General features: G+C 38.3%; 1 protein-coding gene across 1 annotated transcript; it reads right to left on the reverse strand.

Annotated features, from left to right (window-relative positions):
• Positions 1-362: 362 nt before the first annotated feature.
• Positions 363-7,532, reverse strand: LOC101885866 (transmembrane 4 L6 family member 19). Its single transcript, XM_087283684.1, has 6 exons — positions 7,430-7,532; positions 4,810-4,996; positions 3,285-3,353; positions 2,962-3,116; positions 2,622-2,814; positions 363-513 (listed from the first exon to the last, which is right to left on the reverse strand). Exons 2-6 carry the CDS (start codon positions 4,978-4,980, stop codon positions 499-501), a joined length of 603 nt encoding a protein of 200 aa, XP_087139810.1. The 5' UTR covers positions 4,981-4,996; positions 7,430-7,532; the 3' UTR covers positions 363-498.
• Positions 7,533-16,897: the final 9,365 nt, after the last annotated feature.

The raw sequence follows: 16,897 nt of genomic DNA on the forward strand, positions 1-16,897 counted from the left end.
TGATAAATATTGTTAAATATTCAGCATTTCATTAACAAACAGCATATTAGTATTAACTAAACAATATTTTGACACACAGACGTTATATATATATATATATATATATATATATATATATATATATATATATATATATATATATATATATATATATCAATTTAAATGACACATTCTTATACATAAATATTAAAGTGCATAAGGATAAAATATCACATTGAAATATATTTAAAACAGCTTATTTCTATTTGTGCATTTGGCACATTGTTGTTTACAGTGCTTAATCTGATGTTCAAGTGTTCCCTGGGATTCAAACGTAGAGTGTTGCCATCATTATCAGCCAGCTGAGCCACAGGAACCCCAGATTCGAGGACATGAAGTGACTCTCCTAACACACTTCTCATTTATGTTTCCTCTTTGGTTAAAATAAAGTAATCAGTCATAGTTGACTGTTTAACCCGAACAACATCATTCTCACATGCAGATGACAATTACTTCATTTCAAGCTGGAACAACCTAAAAAGAAAGAAAAAACAAATACGCTGTTTAAGTGTGATTTAAAAAATGTGATTTTTTTTAATAAACTATCCCATCCCTAGTTGTAAAACATCTTTGTCATGTAACTTTACCCTTTTACCACCTCTAAGAGTGCTTTCACACATAGACTTTTGTTTCGGAACCTGGCGCGTTTCCCTAGCTAGCGTGGTTCGTTTTGCAAATGTGAATCAAGCAATCGCACTTGCCTGAATGAGGTGGTCTCGGCTCGATTGAAATTAACTCTGGAGCGGGTCGATTGTAGTGAGAAAGCCAACCCAGACTCATTCTGAAAACGTAGTTCCGTTTACGTTTCTGGAGACCGCGAAATACGTGGCCGGAGGTACGTATAGCCGCATTAAATTTTTTGAAGCGTACGCTGCGGGGCGGTGTGACGCCGTTCCTTTCGGTGCTCGCCTGCCGGCCGGCCGCTCGCTCACCTTCGTGTGGAGGGCTTTCTCGCTGCAACCAGTTTGTCTGGTTTAGCTCATCGTGTCCGTCGGCAGACTGTAGGCGCAGAGAGAGAGGAGCTGAGCGGCGACGACAACCGGGCTCGAGTATGTGAATCCAGCAATCGCACTTGCCTGAATGAGGTGGTCTCAGCTCGATTGAAATGAACTCTGGAGCGGATCGATTGTAGTGAGAAAGCCCCAGGCTCTTTCTGAAAACGTAGTTCCTTCTACGTTTCTAGAGACCGCGAAATACGTGGCCGGAGGTACGTATAGCCGCATTTAATTTTTTGAAGCGTACGCTGCGGGGCGGTGTGACGCCGTTTCTTTCGGTGCTCGCCTGCCGGCCGGCCGCTCACTCACCTTCGTGTGGAGGGCTTTCTCGCTGCAACCAGTTTGTCTGGTTTAGCTCATCGTGTCCGTCGGCAGACTGTAGGCGCAGAGAGAGAGGAGCTGAGTGGTGACGACAACCGGGCTCGAGTCCGGGGAACATCAGCTCCAGAAATCAGTTAAGAAAACAAAAACAAAATCCCAAAAATAAAGCGAACGAGTTCATAACGGGATGAGAATGTGGTCAAAATCCAAAAGCGTGGTCAAAATCAGAAGAGGGCTTTTATTTTTCTGGATGGCTTTTTGTCAATCGTCGTTGGTCGGGTTCAGGGAAGGAGGAAGGTGTGTGGGTCGGCCGATTGGCCGGTCGCACGGTCAATCATTCTGTCATTCAGACAGACAGACGGGAGGTCGTTCGACAGTGGCCTCTGCTGGGTTTAGCGAACGGTGCTCAAGAGAGATGTTTGAGGCACAAAAAAGCGTGCACAGTGGCCTCTCGCAGATTCGCGAAAACAAAAACTGCATAAATACGTACCTCCCGGGACGTATTTCTCGGTCTCCAGAAACGTCCACGGGTACTATTTTTTTCAGAATGAGCCTGGGTTGGAGAAAGCAATACAATCTGAACCAGGCAATATCACAGAGTATTATCAATATGTAAATGTCATACAGTATATGGCTATATGAAGGGAGAATTATGAGTGGGGTGGGAAGTCATTCCTACCGGTAAATGTGCGTTTCATGTCAAATACGAAAGTGAAAGCATGTTAACTATTAACGAGAGCTGTTTATCCGTTAGGAAAACTGACTGAACAGCAGTCTTGGCTTATCTTTTATGTCTCTATATAATGTAGAGCCCATAATGCAACGGCTATGTATGAGGAAGTCTTAGCTCTGATTTATATATTGTGGCGATGTCTGTGGGTATCACCATTCAAAATGAAAGCACAGCTACTGCTTATATTGTCTTATTGCTCATCGTCATAAATTAAAATAAGGACGCATGAAAGCTGAGCGGGACTCTGCAAAATAACTGTGAAACTCTGATCAATGTGAGGAGAGTTTACTCGCACGTGACTTGTTTTAGCTCTTTTGGTCCATTTAGAAACTTTGCAGTGTGAAAGTGAACCGCTCCAAGAACAAAAAGCAACACAGTAACAACTTTAATCCCTCTTTCGGAACAAAATAATTGATCCTCATGTGTGAAAGCACCTTTAGTCTCCTGTTACTTTTTAATTTAATATTCAATTTTGACAATTTTGACTTGAAATGTACATTTTAATAAAGGAAAATTATTTTGAACATGTATACCTTGTTCTTGCAGAAGTGTGGTCCACACATGAACTCCAGAAAGGCGATGAAGAGATGCAGGACACAGGAGATGAGCTGAAGGCCACTGGCGACCATGAGAACAGAGAAAAGCAGCAGATTCCAGATCACGACTCCTCGTGGCTCCACACAGGCAGATGCCCATCGCTCTGGCTCATACAGATACAGCGTCTGTCTGAATTAACAGTCACAGATGAACACTTCCATCATTTACTTACACAGTATAGCCTATCATTATTTGAGTGCACAGAACAGAAAGCAAGATGTAAGTAAATTTGGTCCCTAATGCCTAATTTGCATAGATAAGAGTCTGTTTTCTTACCCAGTTTTGATTAGCTTTAATGGTCTTTCCCACTTTAGGCCTTGAGTTCCGTTATGTAAACATAAAGGTCCCAGTGCCAAACCAGTCCCGCTGACCCAAAAGCACAAGCCAGCAGCCAGAATAGCCAAACATGTGTAGCCCATTTTACGCAAAACCTGGACAGATAAGAAAAATAATAATGACGACAATAATTCACCCAAAAAAAATCTTGTTTCAAGGAAAAATCGTGATAATTATTTTTAAAAAATCGTAGTATTTGTTTAGATGTTAATGCTGATGGTTAAAAAGAAAAGCAAAATACAATCTTATTTGTATAATCTTACCTCGGCAGCAAAATAACAGCATCCTGTCTTTTCGTAGTGTGTTGTAAAACCTCGAGCAGCTACAAGCACCTAAAAATACATATAAATAAAAAATATAAATGTGTCATTCCAATTTTATTTATTTAAATTTTTTACAGTGTTATCGATTTTTAAATAGTTTTATTTTTATATTTTCTGTTTTTATTTTAAGTTTATTTTCAATAGTTTTATTTTTTTCCAGAGTTATGTTTGTCTACAAAATGTTTTTTATTATTTTATTTTATTTTAGTGTGTGTGTGTGTGTGTGTGTGTGTGTGTGTGTGTGTGTGTGTGTGTACATTAATGGTGGGCTGTTATCGACCATTATTGTCGTTATCGAATCTTATTGCGCGATAAAAAAAAAAATCGCCGTTAATCTATTATCAAAGTTGGGTCAGATTCTTGGTCTATTCTACGCAAGCTACTGTATGATGACTTTCACCTTGATATGTTAGCGCAATTGTTTACATGACCGGTGAGCCATCTGACAAAAAAGTGCCCTTCTGAATCAAATCAGCAGGATGCCCTTCTGGATCTTTCACTTACTTCGAAGAGTAGACACTGCTGACTATGTTTACATGGAGATCTGTAATCTAGTTATTTGCTTTAATAGAAAATACTATTAATAAGGTATTTACGTGAAGTGCTTTCATGTAAGAGTTTCCTGTAATTTTGGGTGACTTTAACTGCAGTTCGACAGTTTCACATTCACTCATGAACATTTCATTTATGCCCCTGTGACAAATTGGGGTATTAAATGCAAATAAGGAGTAAGAGATGATGAGAATGTTATGGGATTTAATAATGCATGCCAAACTGAAAGAAACAAATTCCCGCATTTCGCGATGTGTGTGTGTGTGTGTGTGTGCGCAGTGTTTTACTGACAGCCATGTGTGTGGATCTTGTCAGAAAATATGGCGAAAGTCCTACATGACGGTAATAGTTTGATTGCAGTGTTTACTTCAGTAATGCCACTAATATCTGCATACTTCACATCTTAATTCCATTTCTGTTTAGTTCAGTGATGACTTTAATCGGATTAAGGTGATCAAAAATCGCTGTTTGGAGCTTATGTAGGCCTACAGTTCAAAAATTCATGTTCAACTGAATAAACAGTTAGTAAACACAAGTACATCTTATTGAAAATCATTTATTTTCATCACCAATTATCACAGTAGAACAGTTTCTCAAGCAGTCTGTGATGCATTTTGGAAACAGGAGATGAGCCCCTAATCTAATGCGCCACCTGGCTTGAGAAACCCTTTCTCGAAGACTTATTTTTGTCATTACTTGGGCAGCCAACATATTCTGAATGCCTTCTGCAGAATTCAAGTGACCCATTTTAATCTAGATTAAGTCTAAGATTACAATGAGATTAATCTAGATTTTAAAATTATCTATATATATATATATACTGTACATGATCCCAAAATCAAACGTATTATGTTGCACAATAATATTTTAGCCTGTACACATGCAGCTAACTTCAAACTAAGTGGAAACTCACCAGAAATCCAGATGCCCAGATGCCAGAACACCACAAGGCCTCTGCAGTCACATGACCCTTTGCCAGATACCGATACTTCATGTCAGGAAACAACAGCAGCAAGTTTGCAAGCATGGAGATGATCGCTGTAGGGATCAGAGTCAATCCCACACACCTGGAGCTGATATACATCTCTGCGGCGCAGATCCTGCATCACATGTTACATTAAGTTTCATTGCACGTCTCATCAAAGCATCATTTATGAACAATGTGAATTTTGGCATTACATAAAATACAGTATAAAACCAAGTTGCATTGGTTGCAATTTATGCTACCCAGGTAGAAAAGAATTCTGGCCCGGATTTGGCATAAAGCTGGCCCAGCAGGCATTCATCTGCCACTGGCATATTGCATGTGGGCCACACATGGCCCAGGTTTGGCAGAGGTGGCACCGTCTTTAAGGCGGCCAGATGACATGGGCCAGATGTCAAATGTAGTATTTGGCCCAGATATAAAAAAAATGTATAAGTTTGGCCTCATAAGTTTGACCTATCTTGACTCACATTTAAAATCCTTTTAATTATTTTAAATAAGTAAGTGTAAGGAAATATATTAATACACAAAATAATGTGCATCTTCCTGTTTGCATCTTCTTTAGCCTTCATTTATATCCAGAAAACTTTCAAGATATAATTGTTTGAATTATCAATCTGTTCTAACCTGTGTTGCTAATGGAATTTGGCTTTCAGACAATGGCCCAGTTATGGGTTAATAACCTGGCTAAACTTAACCCAGACATGGTCCATGTTTGGCCCTTGCCTGGAAGCTAGACTTAGTCCAATTATGTACCGTAATTCACTGCGGCATTTTGACCATGCAAAAGCTGATTGTGTGGGCCAGAGAAATTTTGCTATGTGGGTATTAACTGCTGGTTTATTACCTGCCTGCACTGTTATAAAAACTATTCCTGTTAATCAATAGTTTCAATATTTTAGTGATTTTCATTTATTTACTGTTGTGAATTGAATTATTGGATGTTGATCTCTGCTCTGTCGACTATTGATGTTGAAAATTCAACTCTGCAGTTTAACAAAGTGATCTTTGTTGACATTTTAGTAGCTTGAAATATTGTATCGTGTAAGAAATCATAAACTGAGAAATAAGTCTGTAAAAGTATGTACTGGCAGTTTATTATAAATGTTTTGTAAGATAATATACAACGCCAACCCAGTCAATATATCACTTTAAACTAATAAAAATGCTAAGACAAGTCACTATTTCGACCTTTTCAAAGTTGTTGGAGGAAAGATCAAGGTCCCAAAAGCACAAATAAATGGAATGAAAAACAGGAATCACAAAACATGTAAAACTGGAATTTACGGATATTTTTTTACAGTGTATTATTAAAATCTTAAACACAGTAATTTTTATTTAATATTTAAAATCTTAAACAAAGTAAATCTTAAACCCAGTAATTTTTGAAGGATGTTTAGAACGGCTTTTAGGGGTTTTTGCATCTGAACTCTTCATATATATATATATATATATATATATATATATATATATATATATATATATATATATAAAATCTTATTTTTTAGTTTTTTATTTCAGTTTTCCCTCTCTGGAGACTAATGTACATCACATTATAGCCTTAGCGTACCACACCTGAAACACAGATTGTCGAAAAATCGTCAGTGGCAGGGAATCGTTTTCTTTCGTCAACTATTGGGAAAGATACCATACCATGTAATGTAATGTTTGTGAGTGCGCAGGTGAGACATCATTTTGCGAGAGACATTCAAATACATCACGTGCGCTGCGTATACAACGTTTATGAGTAATGTAAAAATAATTGCAAACTGAAATAAATAAAATGAGTTTAATTGGTTTAGAATTTGATGTTTTATGATTTAAATTGTTTGCGATTATTTTGCGTTTAATCAAGAATTTTGTAGGATCGCAAAAAATGGCTACTTTTTGTGTTATTTTGCGTTGGATTCAGTGATCGCAGAATCACAAAAACCTAGCAGGTCTGATTTGTAGTTAATGAAGCTAGAAGTGTTAGTGGATGGTTCGTTCATACTGTGAATTGAGAACTAAAGTGTTACCTACAGTTGCATTAATGTTAGTTGATGTATTTAGTAACATGATCAAACAACGAACAATATTCATTGCCATACTTATTCATCGTGACTGAAAAAAACTTAGATTGATGTATTGCTGTTTTAGTTTCTGTCAGCTTTGCATTTAATTAAAGAATTAGTAAGCTATTACAACTCAGAACAATGTTTTGTGTCTAGTTTTTATGTTATGTAGCAAGTAGCCAAGTAATAAGTGGGATAAAGTAAATCCAGATGGTTGTTTTCAAAACATAAGAGACCAATCACATCGAATGCGTTTTTTGCGTTGAGAGTCGCCTTTTTGAATGGTTTACTAATGGCCGTGCGTGTTTTGCCCGCTGCTCATGCGCCCCTCGTGTTTTAACCGCCTGCTGCGCTGCACGCTTTTGCAGTTGCACGCATTTGAATCAACAGCAACACTCACTCACAATACACATCTGATTCAACTAAACTAAACTTCACTGTAAATTGTGAGCGATCCATTTGTTTAAAAAAAATTACAACAAACAAAAGCTTACCTTTTCAAGAAGAGTGGAAAATAGTGGATTATATGTGGTCAGAGATAGCAAGTGTTGTCTGTGATGCTCTGAAGACTCTTCAGCAGTGATTGAATATTCCAAGATGAGGAACCGTGTCTGCTTAAATACTGCTGTGTGTTTCCTCCCCACATTTATGTGACACACACAAGCAGCTGACAAGGCTAAAATCCAAAACAGTCATGGTGTACAAATAAATCTGCAGTTTGGATTTATACATTAAACTGGCCAATGGCACTCACTAATTGTGAATTTCTTGAAGAGTTCAAATAGAAAAGCCACTAAGTGCAATCAGAATTGTTCTTCTAAAATAATCATCCTTTGTTTATGTCCATTTATTTCACTTTAAAGGCAATGAAAATAACCTAATCATCATCATAAAAGTGAAAAAAACTGAACATAAATGTAACTGTAATTTTTCATATGGCATTTAGAGGATTTGCATTTGAACTCTTCATTTACTTATATAATTATGTCATATACTCAACCCAGGCTTATTCTGTAAATACATCTATATACATTTCTGGATACCACAAAATACGTCCCAGGAGGAAAGTTTTTTTTTTTGTGAATCCTTGAGGCTGCTGTGTACGAGTTTTTTTCTCGCGAGTGTCATTTGCGCCTGCTGTTCTCGCGTAAACCCAACAGAGACCGCTGTTGACTGACTGTTTGACTGACTGACTGACTGACCCACCCTCCTCCTTCCCTAAACCCAACCAATTTTACTGATTGACTGGCCCACCTACAGTACTTCCCTAAATCCAACCAACAATTTTCAAAAGCAATCCAGAAAAAGAAAAGCCCTCGTCTGATTTTTACCACATCCTCACCCTGTTTATTTACTATTTCTTTAATTTTTTGGATTGTGTTTTTATATTACCTTCTTTCTGGAACCGTTCTTCACTGAGCTCGAACCTCGTCATCGTGGTCACCTCCCCTCTGCGTCTCAAGTCCGCCAATGTAGATGGCGAGCTAACTGGGCAAACTGGTTACAGCAGGAAAGCTGTTCACACAGAGATAAGCGCTGAGCTGGTAAGCGCAAAAAAGGAATGGCGTCATACCGCCCTGTAGCGTTAAAAAAAAATGAAATGCAGCCATATGTACCTCTGGCTACATAATTTGCAGTCTCCAGAAACGTATATAGGGCTACGTTTTTAGAATGAGCCTATGTTGCATATACTGTATACGGTTGACCTCATAATTATTATCTTATGAAGTTCAATTTTATTTCAAATATTTCCTAAGTGCTATTTAATGTACAGAATATTTTAAACGAAAATGGATGGGGATGATTGGGAGGCTACGATGGGTAGATGCCGATGAAGGGAATTTGACCAGGACACTAAGGTTACACCCCTACTCTTTACAAGAGTAGCCATGAGATTTTTAATGACCACAGAGAGTCAGGACCTCGGTTTAACATCTCATCCGAAAGATGACAGTATTCACTTTTTACTGGGGCATTAGGACTCACACAGGCCACAGGTTAAGTGCCCTCTGAAGGCCCACTTCCACCAAAAACCTAGTTTTTTCCATACCGACCAGGCTCAGCCCTGCTTAGCTTCAGTAAGTAACTGGTCTTGGGTTGCAGGGTGATATGACTTTGGCAATTAGATTAAAGTTATGTTAGTTAGGCAGGTTATTGGACAACAGTGGTTTGTTCTGTGGCTAACAGAAAAAACAAAAACAAGGAAACATGTCAACGGAAATACTCTAATGCTGTGTTCATACCAGACACAGCAAGCGTAGATAAATCGTGCTATTCACATGTAAATAGACGCGTAAACATTTTAAGTTTACTCGCTTCATTTTGCGCGTCAAACTCCCTTTACAACAGACGCAGATTTGCGTCATGGGCAGGGCTTCTGTCTGCCCGGTGGCTTTGTTGATAAATTGCTAACATGGATTTTATTGAGCGAATAACTTCATGTGCTTTATGAAGGCTGAAAAACAGCGTCAATTCGTTTGGAGCAGTGTCTAACTCCACTAGATCCTTTCAGAGGTGCACCCAGCTCTGCAAGCTCATAAACTCCCCCAGAAACTGAACCTGGATGATGGAAGCTTTCAGCCGTGCTTCTGACTGAGCCAAGCCCAGTTTGATGAACTGTTGTCGGCAGGAGGATTTTCCCCCCCAGGACGCTAACAACAGGCGCTACGTCATAATCACAACCCCCACAAAAGCAAGCTCCCAATTGGTTAACGCGGTGCGAATGTCCGCTGAAGTTTAGATTTTCGAACTCGAGATATTCGCGTAAAACACGAGAGGATGTCTGTTCGCGTCTTTGCATGGACTTAACATGTAAATCACTCGCGCTTGACGCATCTTCCGCGTCTGATGTGAATGCAGCATAAAAGTTTGCTTGCTCTATTAAACAGCACCTGAGGAATATTTTTAAAAAATTCTAGGAGGGCTAATAATTAATAACTGTTACAATAATAACTAATTATTAATACATTTAAAGTTGTAAGAAATGCTATTTTTAAGATTTAATCAGTGCTTTTGTCCTTTTTATGTCAGTTAAATCCACCGTTGTAATTGCATATGTAAGAGTGACATATTCAAAATATCTCCTTTTCTTCTCTTTCTCCAGTGGAATAAAGTGAGTCATATTGATTTCTTTTGGCATCAGGGTGAGCAAATATCTAAATTCACGTTTTTGCAGCAACTATTGCCTTAAACCTCCTGTAAATAATTTGCAACAAACGATTGCACAATAGTTTTTCACTGATTCATTGTGATGCTGTTCATGCTTGCACAATGTTTTCCTTTTGTTTTAGTGTGTCTTTTACATAAGTCCAATAATATCAGATTACAAAATAATTTTTTTTTTTACATTAATTTTCTTTGTATTCATATTTTGTGCCTTTACTTTGAAATTACTAAACAGCTGAGCCACTTTGTCCTTCTATGGCTGCATGCAACAAACCGGCTGTATGACCAAACTATGATGGTGTTCTGTTGCATCTAAAGAAGCCAAGTCAAATGACTCAACCTCAATCACAGTCAGCAGATTCACAAGACTCAAGCCTCCGTGAGGGGAATTCTGTATGTCTGACAAATCAGACACGCAACTATTATTATTGTTATTATTATCATCATTAGAAAATACAAATCTAAGTGAATATTAAACCCTGGGTCAAAAAAAAACAACAACATTGGGTGCATTTTATGCGGTTGGTATTATAAGGTTAAGATGTTTGTCTGTTTGTTGTTTTTTATTTTGCTTCAACATTTTAGAGCCTGTTTTCACTTTGTAAAATTCTTTTGTGCAAAATGAAAAGTTTCAATAGTTACATTTCGGTTTAAAGATGCTAATTAAATTTATGCGCAAAACTGAAATATTGCCTAAAAGATTTGCGACTAAAGATTGGATTTCATTCAGATTAACTTCCTGATAAATTGGCATCAACTATCAAAAAGAAAAACGGAATTTGCTGCAGCAGAAGAAGCTGCGCAAGTCTTTTTCTTATATAATAAATTGCTTGTGCCTCAGAAGATGACACTGATGTGCAAAAATGCACAGTGGATTTTTTTCAATATTACTGCTTATTTTTTTTAGGAGAAATGGACGCTGTGTGCTTCGGACCAAAACAGAAAAAAATCATCCAGACTGTTACAAGTATGGTTGGGTATCGTTTGGGTTTTTTCGATACCGATGCTAAATCGATTCTTTTAAAATAAATACCTTTTAGCCGCAAAATTAATCGACAAAAAAAAAAAAAAAAAAAAAAAATATATATATATATATATATATATATATATATATATATATATATATATTTATATATATAATATATATCTCCTTATAATTGAACCATATAAATATATATTTATAATAAGTTTAAAGTAAACATCAATTCATATCTTATTCATTTGAATTGCATTAATATATTTATTTTGATCATTTGTTTATTAGCATAAATGCAAGATTTGCATTATGCTATAAACATTACATTAGCCTACTACTAACCTGTTGAAAGGCTGTCATCAAAATCAGGAAACATCTTTTTTCTGGGTTTGGGGCTTGTGACTACTTATACATGGACATCAGTGATCAAATGATTTGCCTTAATCTGAATTAGACAATAATATTATTCAGGTGTTTACATGAGCTGCTTTTTGAATGTTACATTCATGATTCCCAGTTACATGTAACAGCACATAGATCCATCAATGTAATTGTGTCACCAGCCTAATGTTTACTCCGCAGTTTGTGTCTGTGGTCCTTTAAGATATTAAAAAATTAAACTAATCAGATGGTGCTTTGTGGCATGGCAGAAAAATGAACAGTCATAAGTCTGACATGACTTGCGAATGACACTGACTTGCGAATTCTAAATGCATGGCGCTGCGCGGTGCTTCAGGTGCGCGGCCTGCTTTACGCAGGCACCGAAATTAGGCACCGAAATTCATATGCTGATTTGAACCGGTGCATACCAGTTTCAAAGGTACCGGTGCCATAGTGGCACAGAGTTTTGGTACCCAACCCTAAAAGCCAGATTCTGTCATGGTATGGTGTTGTGGCAGTGCCCTTAGCAATGGTAACTTGCACTTATGTGATGGCACCATTTATGCAAAAAAGTACCTAGAGATTTTGGAGCACATTATGCTGCATTCATTTCCAGGGACGCCCATGTTTCAACAAGACAATGCAAAACCACATTCAGCACACATTACAAAGTCCTGGCAGCGAATAAAAAGAGGATACAGGTACTTGAGTGGCCTGCCTGCAGTCCTGACCTGCCTCCAACAAAGAATGTGTTGCGCATTTTGAAGAGCAAAATGAAACAACGAAGACCCCATACTGGTGCCTACTTTAAGACTTGTTTGCAAGATTTGACACCTATAAATCACACTATTTCTTTTCTAATTTACTCAGTGTGATGTTCAGACCCAACTGTGTTAACCGCATCAGCTAAACTCTCCCACTCTAGTTTTTTCTTTTGTTGTTAATTCCGGAGAACAAACTTGCAAATAACAGCGCTTTTCTCCGGTCTACCTCCGAAAGCAGCACCTCCAATTCACATTCTGTTCAAAGTTTCTCTTCTTGCTGGCTTTTGCCTTTGCTTTTTCGTTGGGTTTTGCCAAAGTAGAGTCATTAGCATATTCATACGGGGGAGGAGGCAGGGAGGGGTTTTGTGCTCGTGCATGTTGCGCTCAGTTTCATGTTCATTCGGATGTACAAAAGAATATGCATGAGATTCGGCGTACACAGTGTTTCATACATCTGAATTTTTTTCTGGGTACGCACATCTACAGCTTTGTGCGTACGCAATGTTTTAGTAAGATTTCCACGCAAGTCTTCGTACATGAGGCCCCTGGCCACTATTCTGCAAGAGGAATGGATCAAAATCCCTCTGGCTGCTGTGCAGAAACGTACAGTATCTGTCATTCCCGAGACCAATCGATGCTGTATTAATGGTATAGGACAAGGATCACCAAACTTGTTCCTGGAGGTCCGGTCTCCTGCAGATTTTAGCTCCAACCCTAATCAAACACACCTAAACAAGCTAATCAAGGTCTCACTAGGTATACTTGAAACACCCAGGCAGGTGTGTTGAAGCAAGTTGGAGCTAAACCCTGCAGGGCACCGGACTTCCAGGAACGAGATTGGTGACCCCTAGTGTAGGTCCTCCTATTGTGGGTTTATTTACTCTGAGAAGTATTTAATGTCTGACAACATGGAATGTTCAATTGGAATTTAACATGCTGTCATCTCCACATGCATAGTCTAAAACAATGGTCTCAAATTGAATTCCTGGAGGGTCGCAGCTCTGCCACTTCCAACCACCTCCAACACTTTAGCTCCAGCCGCCGCCAACACTTTCAAAGAATTGATTTAAAATAGGTTAACGCTTCATCTTTGGATGTTGCTTTTTTTTTATCATTGGGGAATTTTTCTGTCAGAGTCACTAGAATATTACTCATGTTGTACAAAAGCACACGAGACTCAACCGGGAAGTGCTGCATCCAGCTTTAAGCCAAAAATATAGGAAATGCTAAAAGAAGACCATAACTGGTTATAAGTAAAGCGGAAAGGAAGTAACTGTGATTTGTTAAACTAGATATAGTGGAATGTGATGAGGCAAGCCTTGACCAAAAACTCAGTCTGGTTTGCTAATCATCTGACAGACTGTTTCCTTGGTTTCACATGACTTTTCTGAAGGTAGTATTTCTCACAATGCCATGTTTTATGTAATACAGCATAGAAAACCTCACACACGCCATGGGAATGCAGATCAGCAGTGATACCCAAGCTTTCATTGGGAAAGATGCTAGTCACATTAGCATCGGAGGCAGAATTAAGATGACAGGTTTCGAAACTATTATGTACTGTTTCAATTTCTTATAAAATACCCAGTCATTTGAGTAACTCATAACAAGTCTATTTTACCCACGTACGGTTTACATTGTCATCAAATGGCTTGTTCCATAACTAAGCATACTTTACTGTATTACTATTGCTTGCTCTTGGTTGCTGATGCTGTTTCTAAAGCATTTCATTAATCGCTATTCAAATACTAGTCATTTTCTTAATTTGCATAATTTTCGTTTAAGAAAATAGCCCCTCACACAGTGATAGCGGTAAATATCCGGAAAATTTGCGGAACGACTTTACCGGTAAATTCAAAAAAGCGCTGTTCTCACAGGCGAGGACGTTACGGAATTTTTCCGGAAAAGAGCATTCACACATCCATCGCAAAATGCCAGTAAATTCTGACATCATTAACCAGAAATGACCTCTAAATGGCTGCGCTTGTGTTTGTAAACATTTGACTACATTACAAACTCTTTGGATGGATCAGTATTGAGTACAACTCCAATGAAAACTTTCGCATGTCGAGATGTGCATGATATGTGTGTGTGCTGGCGCTATGGGCGCTCACGGGCACACGCAAAGCTTGAAGGTAAACAAACAACGGATTATCATAAACATTTTATCGATGATTATTTACACAGTTAGCATTAAGAAGGAACATAGAAACGTTATCTGACTAACATCTAGCAGCTAAAGGTGTCTGGAAAAATATTCAAAGGCTTTTATTCTCATAAACCGCGCGCACGTGAATGCGTCTGACTGTTCTGATTGGCTAAAGCAGGTGTCTCACGTCAGCACGCTCTAGACGTGGACGCGATGTTTACGGCAATCTTCCTTCTGCATTCACACAGCGCAGCATTCCGGCAAATTACCGGTAATGTTACAACTTCTCTTTCCGGAAAATAGCCAGAACGAATTTACCGGTATTTTCAAAAAGGGCCTGTTCACACATACAACCTTTCCGGAAAATTGCCGGTAATTTTCCGGAAAGGTCTGTATGTGTGAAAGGGGCTAATGTCTGCAGTAAAGCTGTACAGGTCGTTCACATATCATATGAGAAGCACTTCTCACAAAACAGATGCTTTATACACATAAATACTTCTGTATAAATGTTTATTACTAACTTTTCCATCAACATAATTTGATTGTAACTGCAGATCAATGACATGATAACATCTGCAATTATATAGGATAAATAAATGCAACATATATGAACACATACAGACCATTAAAGTCTCCAATTTGTTACTAATTACAGATAAACTACACACAGCATACATTTAGTCCTTATTTAGGTTCAAAAACAACACGAAATATAGCCCACAGTCAGAGCAAACCTCTTATCTGTGTCTTTAATCTTCAGCAGCACATGTGACCTCTGTTAGAAAGTAATTCTATCATTCCGAGTTCATAATAGTCCAAGAGGTGATGATAATAGGGTATATGCTGAAGCATGCTAATAGGTCTTTTAATTTGCCAGTAACCTGGGTTAATCGTTTCTGGTGAATTGTACGCCAATGCACAATGGGCACGTTTAAGGTCTGTTTTCTTTAAAAATCAGCCATCTCCACTGGCTGAGTGATATCCGATATAAGTGGATTTCAGACTGTACAAGAAGCCCTGCATTAAATTACCTTTTCCCCTGCCATGTCTTTATCATATGAGCATTTTTATTTACCCCAGTATATTCAATGGAGCTTCTGCGCAAGCCTGCCGATTCTGACAGGCGCGTGCGAGCAAATGGCTTTTTGTCTCGTTTTACGCTTGAGCAACTAAATGAATGCCAAAGTGTGTTTAACTGATTGTATTTGAATTACATTACAACATAAATGCTGTAAAAGGAACCGTGTAAAATAAAAATGAAAAACTCAATGACAGGTCACCACAGTTTATCAGTATGGGAAACACACTAGCTCGGAATATACCCCATAGTTAAACACAACGGTTTGCTCATGTTTGCTGAAAAAATAATTTGCTCCTTTGTTTTTTTTTGCGCGTCACTCTCGCATTTGTCCGTTTCTGAAAGGATCGGGTGTCAAAAGCATGTCAATAATCTAGCGCACATTATTATCTTCAGCTCAAGAAGTTTGTAGATAGACGAGAGCGCAAGACAGAAAGCGAAACAGCTCGCACTTGAGACGGGCTCATAAAAAAACTACAGGGCAGAGGGTAGAATCTGCTTTTTCTTGGCTTCGTAGATGTCCATCAAGAAAACAACAAGGTTTGTTTAAGCTCGGGTCGACCATGGCTTGTTATTATATGTATATATTATTATTAAGGGTGTCACGATCCTATAAATCCTCGATTCGATTACATTTTCGATTCTAAAGGCACTATTCGATTCGATTTTCAATTATGAATAATTAATTAATTAATGACCAATTAATTATTTGTAGCCTACCGTTTAAACTACCTGACCTGCATGGTCTTTGTTTTACCCATAAACAAATCATACAGTAAATGAATAAAGGCAAGATACACACATAATTACCACCTGTCAATCACTTTTTCTGCGGGACTCGTGAATAGGCAGTGATCTGTGTCGTTATAATGGCGTCTATAAAAAAAGATGCACAACCAACAGGAACCAGCCAACAGTATCTGAGGTGTGCGCTAAAATGACTAAGTACAAGTGAGTGAAAGATTGAAGCAGTCTTCTGGACTGCCTGGACCTGCTGTCTCGAGCGCATGGCTGTGAGTGCGTCTGTGTGGTCACGTGATGTGCATTTTCAGAGGTAGAGAGAAAGGAGGGCTGCTCAGAAATGCTACACGCCACTTTGGATGTCAAATCGTTGTCGTTCTAAAATGCCATTTAAAAACAAAGACAGTGTAAACAGAGCTTGCAAAACTGTGTTTTTTTTTTTTGTCGACAACACGAACGTTGTCAACTCACTGGAAATCCAAAATGCTTACACACCGGCGACATCATTGAAAGAGGAGAGGGTTTAAGTTCTGTCGACGGGTCTCCTGCTTCTGCAGTTTAACAAGCACTTCAACAAGCCTGTTTTTTTCCCGTTTGGCAAGCCAAGCTGACGTGACATGGGGGCGTGGCAGCATCGACGATTCTATTTTTGGATTCGATAATTGAAATTGAGCATAAATTTTGATCGATTTTGATTAAAAATTGAAA

The sequence above is a fragment of the Danio rerio genome, chromosome 15 (assembly GCF_052040795.2).
Source record: "Danio rerio strain M-AB ecotype USA chromosome 15, GRCz13ab, whole genome shotgun sequence".
Taxonomy (NCBI): Eukaryota; Metazoa; Chordata; class Actinopteri; order Cypriniformes; family Danionidae; genus Danio; species Danio rerio.

Bases quoted from the DNA above. Each gene is read 5' to 3' on its own strand.
- LOC101885866 (XM_087283684.1), bottom strand. From the start codon at position 4,980: ATGTATATCAGCTCCAGGTGTGTGGGATTGACTCTGATCCCTACAGCG. The intron at 3,354-4,809 runs GTGAGTTTCCAC...ATGTATTTTTAG, and splicing joins TCTGGGCATCTGGATTTCTG to GTGCTTGTAGCTGCTCGAGG. The intron at 3,117-3,284 runs GTAAGATTATAC...TTATCTGTCCAG, and splicing joins GCTGTTATTTTGCTGCCGAG to GTTTTGCGTAAAATGGGCTA.